General features: G+C 36.9%; 1 protein-coding gene across 2 annotated transcripts; it reads left to right on the top strand.

The window, feature by feature from the left end:
- The first annotated feature begins 4351 nt into the window (after positions 1 to 4351).
- LOC145059075 (protein PSK SIMULATOR 3-like) lies at positions 4352 to 6873 on the top strand. Of its 2 annotated transcripts, XM_079006944.1 has the most exons (3): positions 4352 to 4583; positions 5095 to 6269; positions 6339 to 6873. In XM_079006944.1, exons 2-3 carry the CDS (start codon positions 5150 to 5152, stop codon positions 6590 to 6592), a joined length of 1374 nt encoding a protein of 457 aa, XP_078863070.1. In that variant the 5' UTR covers positions 4352 to 4583; positions 5095 to 5149; the 3' UTR covers positions 6593 to 6873. The 2 variants fall into 2 exon arrangements, with proteins under 2 accessions (XP_078863070.1, XP_078863069.1); XM_079006943.1 differs by having other exon boundaries at positions 5095 to 6873.
- The last annotated feature ends 1796 nt before the right edge of the window (positions 6874 to 8669 follow it).

Here is an 8669-nt window from a genome sequence, read left to right as displayed (position 1 = left end):
CCGCCCTCTTAGGGCCTTCAGCCTATCCGGACCGCTCGCTGGGCCTTCGGGATATCCGGTCCGCCTTGGGTATGTTGACCTAAAACACAAAGCAGGACTTGCCTCAACCCAACCCCCGTTAAACAACGATGTGCACATAAAACAATTAATCACATAACAAATTCATAACCATACAAACAGGCTAACAGATCACATAGCATATCAACATCCTAACCTGGGTTCCGACCTAACCAGTCACTAGCATAACATTACCCTATATACCGGGGTACCGGCCTTAACCAGGTCACTAACATAACACCATCCTAAATACCAGGATGCAGATCTAGCAAAAAAATATCATAACAAACAATACCCGGATTTCCATCCGATAAAGGATCGGCCTTGGTGCCGTAGACCTTGTCGATATAGTGAGGATAACTCACCTTGCAACTGCCGAATCGAACCACGAAAACACTGACCCGAAGCACTGGTCCAAACTCCAACACCTGATGCCATCAATGAACCAAGACATAAAGACTCAAAATACCATAACACCCCTGAAGGTCAAACAGGTCAAAGTCAAAGTCCTGGCCAAAGTCAACCTTCTTGATTGACTCTACTCGTCGAGTCAACCTGTCGACTCGCTGAGTTCTCATACTCAGAAAACTCTCATAGCACAACTTAACTCGCTGAGTCTCCCCAATACTCGTCGAGTCCAACGATCTCTGAGTCCCATCCTGCCCAACTCACTGAGTCGCCAACCGACTCACTAATCCGAGGCTTTAACCAAAAGAGGTTGGGTTCTGCGACCAGACTCGTTGAGTCTAAGAACAGACTCACCGAGTCCGCGACAATCTTCAATAGACTCGCCGAGTTGTTCTTCCAACTCGTCGAGTCCAAGCTCATCATCATAAGACTTGCCGAGTCACCCATGCGACTTGCCGAGATACTACGCGACTCAAAGTCTGATCTCTAGCCCGACTCGCCGAGTTATCTCCCAGACTCGCCGAATCCATACGTGCATTCCCATAATCTCGAGCCACAGAGCTACTCCTTTGCTCCAAACAATTGATTTGGGTCTCTAGAGTCCATTAGCAACATAAAGTTTCTACCTTTACGTGCTTCTTGTCCCATAATACCAAAAACCAAGCTAGAAAGGAACTTATCTCTTGGGGAATGGCTTTTGCATAGCAACCAAAAGGGCTTTCTGCATCTTTGATCCAAATAGAGCTCAGATCTGGAGTTTCAACTCTAGATCTAACTTATACACCAAGATCTTAGCACCTCATCTCCAAACAAACCCTAAAACTCCATGAAAGATGGATCTAGAAAGGAGAAGGCCAAGGATAACGATTCATTACCTCCAAAACGACCTCCTTCTAAAGAGTAATCTGAATCTCCGCAAATCCCCTTGATCCAAGCTTCTTGATCTTCAAGATCTCTTCACAAAACACTTATCTAAGCTCCAAATTTGCTTCCAAGGGCTCTCACTCACGATTCTAGGGTTTCTGGATCTCAAAGGGGGCTAAGGGAGCTGAGGGGAGGACGTTAAGTCCTTTAAATATGGTGCAACCCCGAAGATTAGGGTTTATCCTTGTCCAACACTGACTCGTTGAGTCAAGCCGCCGACTCGCCGAGTCAGACCACTTATCCCCGTGCCCGGCACCCGTTTCGACTCGACGAGTCAAGAGACCTACTTGCCGAGTCCCTTCCTTTATTTTCACTTAGCACCCTTCAACTTCTTGCTTCTGAACTTGAGATGTTACACTATTTCCATGTAACTTGTAAAAGTTATCTTTGCTTTTACATAGTTTAAATCTCTCCCGTTTATTTGAATCAATATTAATATTGTTTTTGATTTTTGTAATGGAGAAAGTAAAGATGTAGTTTAAAAATATATTAACATGTTGGCATTTCATGGTCATTTTAGTTAATAACTCTATACATATTATTGTTCATGCATAAAACGCAACACAAACATCTTACAGGAATTAATGTACATGTTGTCATAGTATGAGCTAACATGTATTGTTGCTTGCACCAAAGATTCTAGATGGTCTTCGATGACCATGCATTTATTCATATGATGAAATCACATTAACATTGAGAAAAATGCATAGAAAAATTTCATGCTTTCTTAGTGTTTACTATAAGATGATTAACGCTTCATTCATATATTGTGCGTTAATATTATTAAAATACATGTAATAGTTTGTTCTCTAGTAGGTAATGGAGAGGCATGTGTATTTCCTGCTTCTTAAATGCTACCACCTTTTGTTGGTTTGCGTTTTCTATTTCATATTTTCCTGGTTTGTTGGACTATCGATGTAACATTTGTTATGTAATAATTCATTCTCTAGTATAATGTAAAATCCATCTGATTGGTTGGAGTTTTGGATTGTTGGTTATCTATTTTTTTTGTTTTGTTGGCTATAAAATGAACAATAGTTAGATAATAAACATTACAATAATCAACTATCATGTTAAATACATTACATGTATTTTAACAAACAAATCAAATAGAAAAAATGCACAATGTGAAAAAATGTTAACTGCACCATCTGGTCCACATTAACCCACCCAAAGGCCCACATAAGATGTCAGTTGAAGGGAAATATTTTTGGCATGCCATAGTTTAAACCTTGTACATCATTTGGGGAATTAGGACATCCATAAAACCTAATACATGGGTTAAAGGAGTCCAGGAAATAAATAATGAAGCTTCATCATCATAGAGAAACCTTTGGATTTCACCATTTTTTTTTATCAACCACATGCTCCTTCCGTAGCTTGATATAGATTATGAAGAAGCCATTAAGATAAAGAAGATATAAGCCTCCTTCTTCAAGACTATAAAGTGAAAAGGAAAAACCTTGTGAAGACCTCGTGAGTACTACCTCACAACGGCAACATTTACATGGGCTTTAAAAGGCAACATGTACACATTAATCGTTCGCGCGCGTTGGTTGTAAGATTATTTACTTAAGCGTTCATTATGCGTGCAACTATGCAAATCATGAATAATTTTTGTAATTTAAAAGGTTATTTAATAAGCATTCACTTCCCATGCAACTATTTATACCGTATCACATGACATCGTTATTGTAAACTATCAATTGATGCGAAGAGTTTGTGTGGTACTTTTGTTTTGTTTATATATATGGAGATTATGGATTAACCAAACTTACATGTGAATTATATCTTGACCAATGCACGATGATGCGTACTTCAAAACTTATATAATAATTACCAACGAACGAATATGTCAACAAACTACCTTCCGTCCATCTTCTCCTATATTCATTTCTAGTAGTTCTTCTTCATCAGACACATCTACTTGGTCGAACCTAAATTTTGATTCATGCAAATATTTATTGACTCTACAATATACCTATTTCTATTTGAGAGTTCTATAAAAACATGTTAGAAGAGCTTCATATCTTGCAAAAATGGATGTTGATATACCTATATGGATTTTACTTGCCAACACTGTTTTCAAAATGTTCCTAACCGCTCACCATCAAGTGTCAGACTAAACAAAATCGAAGCCAATGTAGAGTTATTTCAAACCCAACACATCATTAGCTCTTTCAAACAAGACAAGAAACTTTTGCAAACAAAGAAAAAATGCAAGGAAAATATTGAAAAATAATATTAGTACGTAGTTTTTTGTAATATGTATATAAACTTGTTAATGAATAAATATAAGTCTTTTCTATATTTTTATATATATTTGATGTGTATTCTATGTTAACTTGTTTAGTTATACATTACCAAAAATCTGTTATCGTCAGTTTTATTAATCAACTCTGCGGATGAAGTAGTTCATACATCAAGATATATAACCACGTCATAAGTATTTAGAAAATATAGTTCACGCAAATTGGGTGGCTGTTTTTTCGGGATTAATGGTCATGTCACGTCATCAAAACTGACACGTCATCATGTCATGTCAGCAGGTAACCAGGTTGACCGGTCAAATGTTAAAAATTATAAAAAATTGGAAAACACAATGTCAAATTTGAGACAAAAAAACACACAGTGTTAAATTATAATTTTGATGTAAACTTAATGTTTTTTGTACAACTTACCCAAGATCCCAAAAGATATGAATATCTTGAAATAAAGTTTTCTATATTTTTTATTATAATTTTAGTGAATAACAGTTTATTATTTTATTGGAATAATTAATTTATGTTTGATAATCTGCAAAAAAAAATGTAAAATTTCCCGTCTTTCTTTTAAAACACTATATATTATTAAATTGGGAGATTTATCGTAGTAGACAAGATGGGTAATTTCGTTATACTTTGTGGGATACCACAGCATATCTCATGTAGCGATCTTGTTGAAACCAAGGAACAGTTGTGGATTTTCGTCCCTTGTTTTCGTATATTTCTGAACAAATAACGCAATCCATGGGTCACCTTCCAAAATTCAACACCTTTCCTACATAGTTTGGCACGAAGTGGCTACTTGCTGCATCCAAGAATCAACCCTTCGGATTTCCCGATTTTCTCCAGACAAAATGTCAATAACTGCCATAAAATCTCTACCCCAAACATTTCTGTCAATGCTCTTTCGATTGGCTCTGGGTATTTTTGGTGAGTTTTTAAATGTAGTAAATTTGATGTTAGTTTGCTGCATTAAATCTGTATGTTGGTCTTTATAGGAGAACATGATTATACATTCTATGAGTTTGATTATATTCCTCCCACTTTCAGTGCCAAAGCTGTTTCGAGTCTGTTGCACACAATTGTGCCCTTAATTGTAGTACTTAATGGGCTAACAATTGAAAAAAGTGTTTGAAGCTTAGTATTGATATGAAATTAGTTCTATTCTTGCTTAATTATTTCGTGAAAACCACCCTTCGCAATTTATTCTGTTCACCAATCTCGAGGGGAATTGATTTATCAATTGCAAATTACAGGAACAATAAAAGGAACATACGATATGTGTTGACTAATAGTGATCTTGAATCCCTCAGCTAATTGCAAAGATTTCCCTTTCGTTATGCAGTGTTAACCCATTCTACCAAAATTTCAAACTAAAATTACTTATTCACTCATGCTCTTCGTTACCAATTATTGATTTTTATTATTGTTTTTGTAACAGCGATAGTGAGCATAGATCATCATCATCATCACGTATTTCTTTAGAAATCAAGAAAATGAACGACTCATCTTGGTTTACAATTCTCAAGACTTCACATAAAAACAAGGGATTGGAGGCTGAAAACCCAATGATTGGAATCTTATCATTCGAAGTCTCAAGATTGATGTGTAAAGTAGCAAATTTATGGCACTGCCTAACTGACAGACACGTGTCAAGACTAAAAGAAGAACTCAGATATTCACTTGGCATCCGTACACTTATTTCGGATGATCATTCTTACCTTATTGATCTTGCACTATCAGAAATCATTGATAACCTAAAGGGTGTATCAATCTCAGTGGCTAGGCTTGGAAAGAAGTGTGTGGACCCCATGTATCATAATCTTGACCATGTTTTCCACAACCCATTTGAGATTAATCTCAAATGGTGTGGATGGGAATATAGGTTGAAGAAAATGGAGAAAAGGGTTAAGAAGATGAAGAAATTTGCTAATGTTATGTCACAGTTGCATGAAGAACTTGAAACATTGTCTGATTTAGAAACCAGACTAAAAAAAATGCAGTCAAACGGTGTCAACCAAAGTCAACTTCTTGAGTTCCACCAGAAGGTGATGTGGCAACGTGAGGAAGTAAATGGGTTACGTGACATGTCACCATGGGTTCGGACCTTTGACTATATTGTCCGACTATTGCTTAGATCTCTTTTCACAATAGTCGAAAGGATCAAGGTCGTTTTCGGAATTACAACCGAAATGGGAAGAGATGGTTGTTTTGTTCGCAAGTATTCCATTTCTACCCTTGCAGGAGCTTCGGTCTACCCATCTGAAACTTCTTCAAGTAGATCCATGTCAAATCTTAGACATACACCAAATCCTCAAACTTGTTACTCTCCTATCATGTGTGCTAGATACCCATCAATTAAATCGGCTCATATTGGATGCACGACGTCAAGAAGTAACCCTAATTCCATCAGGGTCAAAGGTATTTTTCAAAATGACGCTTTTGACCCTATCAAGAAAGCTAAAAGATTGCTGAAAGGTCAAGAACCGACCCTTGGTGACAATGCTTTAGCTTTACGTTATGCAAATATTATCATATTTATTGAGAATTTAGCGATGTCTCCTCGTTATTTGAGACCCGATGCAAGAGAAGACTTGTATGATATGTTGACCACAGGTATCAAAAACTCATTAAGACAAAAACTTTTTCTTTCCTCAAAAAAACTTGATCATCGTGTTGCATCAGATTGGAGATCATCATTGAAAAGGATTCTTGATTGGTTATCTCCACTTGCTCATAACATGATAAAATGGTATTCTGAGAGAAATTTTGAGAAGCAACCTATGGGTTCAAAGGGACAAGTGCTTCTTGTTCAGACATTACATTATGCAGATCAAGCAACAAGTGAAATTGCAATTACAGAACTTCTTGTGGGGCTTCATCATGTTTGGAGGTTTAGTCAAGAAATCATTGACAAATCATTAATGGGGTCTGCATGATGAGTATAAAACCTGTTTACTCTCTTTTCTTCTTGTAGTTTGATAGATTTCTTTTTGTAGAAACAAATGTGGGTAATTACTCATTATATCTCATTATTACCATAGTAGCTCTTCTTGAAAGAGTAAGCTGGTGAGTTTGAGGATAAAATGGGTGGTTGCCATGTACTTATAAATGCAGGTTTATGTTATTTTCCTTGTAAATAATGTTCAAAATGTAAGATATTTGTGGTTTCTTGGGATGTCTTTGTATTATCCAATACTTGAAGTACAACATAAATAAAAACATGATCCTAAAATTACATTAGAATTTACTTAAGCAAAGTTTAGAGTGACCCACAGAAAAGGTTTCACTCCAATTTTGGATTTTGTTGCGATTTTCATCCTTGAATCGTTATATCTAACCCCTCACATCTTAATATTGACATAAGGACCAATTTGCCCTATACCAAACTGGAAAAAACCAATATTACTATTAAACTAGTTTTTCAGATGACACATTTTACTTAAAAAAAAAAAAAAAGTTAACCTACACAACCCTAATCTTAGTCTTAAATCTACATAATTGTCCATCACATAATCCTCGACCAATGACACATTTACAATTTACCTGCTACTACCGATTGTCCATAGACCATTTGGTAAATAACATTTGATTGATATTAATTTTATATTACATAAGACTAAAGAAAAAGTATAACAAATTGCATATGCACGTTCATGCTCGGTTGCTTGTGCGTGAACACATATACGCACACTTGTACACACAACTTTGGGTGCTTTAGATTCATAGAAAATACTTTCAGATCTTTCATATCCCGTTGACAAATGTTTTCCCTTGACTGAATAATATTATTCCACCAAATATATATATACAAAAATGATAAGGTCTAAGAATGTAGAAAAATAATACATGGGTCACACAATAAAAGAAATACTACAACATAAAAATACTATACACAAAACATATATACGGCTAACATCCCCCCGCAGTAAGAACGGGAGGTCTAGAACGGACGTTCGGACTGGATGTGAAGTCAAGAAACAAAGTCGAAGGGAGCCCTTTGGTGAAGATATTAGCATAATGAGACGAGGATGGGACATGTAATACACAAATCTGACCCATAACGACTTTGTCTCGCACAAAATGAATGTCAATCTCTATGTGTATTGTGTGTTGACATTGAACTGGATTGTTGGACAAGTAAATGACACTAACGTTATCACAATATACAAGCGTAGCAGAAAGTGGTGGATAATAAAGCTCGCAAAGTAGGTTACATAGCCAACAGGTCTCAACAACCGTGTTTGCAACTCCCTGATATTCAGCCTCAACACTGGACCTAGAAATGGTACCCTGTCTCTTGGAAGACCAAGAGAGAAGGTTCTGACCCATGAAAACACAATAACCAGAAGTGGAGTGGCATGTAGAGGGGCAGCCAGCCCAATCGGCATCAGAGTAAGCAATCAAACCACGAGATGGGGAATCATAAAGTTGTAGGCCGTGATCAATAGTACCACGAATATAGCGTAAAATGCGCTTGAGAGCGGTGAAGTTAGGCTCTCGAGGATCATGCATGTAAATGCAAGCGTGCTGAACCGCATAAGTGATGCCAGGTGTCGTGAAAGTAAGTTATTGAAGAGCCCTTGCAAGGCTCCTGTAGAGTGTCGGATCAGTGAAAGGAGGTCTTTTAATGTCCCAAAAATTCTGAGTAAAAATTTTCATTATAAAAACACTTAATCCATACAATTGAGTTGTTCCAAAACTAGTTATAGTAATTAAATATTTTATCATCAGAGTAAAAGTCATAAATAGCCAATGCGGAATTCGTTGGCGGATGCTGTGTAGTCACGTCAGGTCCTTCCCTTTGCAACCGGAAGCACCTAAAACCATAAACACATAAGCGTAAGCACAAAACTTAGTGAGTTCCTTAAAATACCACATACCATACATATCATTGGGCCTAGCCCGTATATTTTGCCCATCCCGTAATAATAGGCCTAGCCCTTCCTAATCAATGGACCCATCCCTACATACAAATGGGCCTATCCCGACATACAATAGGCCTAGCCCCATCAT

The sequence above is a fragment of the Lactuca serriola genome, chromosome 6 (genome assembly GCF_051521515.1).
Source record: "Lactuca serriola cultivar US96UC23 chromosome 6, Lser_US96UC23_V15, whole genome shotgun sequence".
In the NCBI taxonomy this organism is placed as follows: domain Eukaryota; kingdom Viridiplantae; phylum Streptophyta; class Magnoliopsida; order Asterales; family Asteraceae; genus Lactuca; species Lactuca serriola.
This window is presented reverse-complemented; position numbering and strand designations above follow the sequence as displayed.

Excerpts from the sequence above, each read along its gene's own strand:
- LOC145059075 (XM_079006943.1), top strand. The coding sequence starts at position 5,150 with ATGAACGACTCATCTTGGTTTACAATTCTCAAGACTTCACATAAAAAC.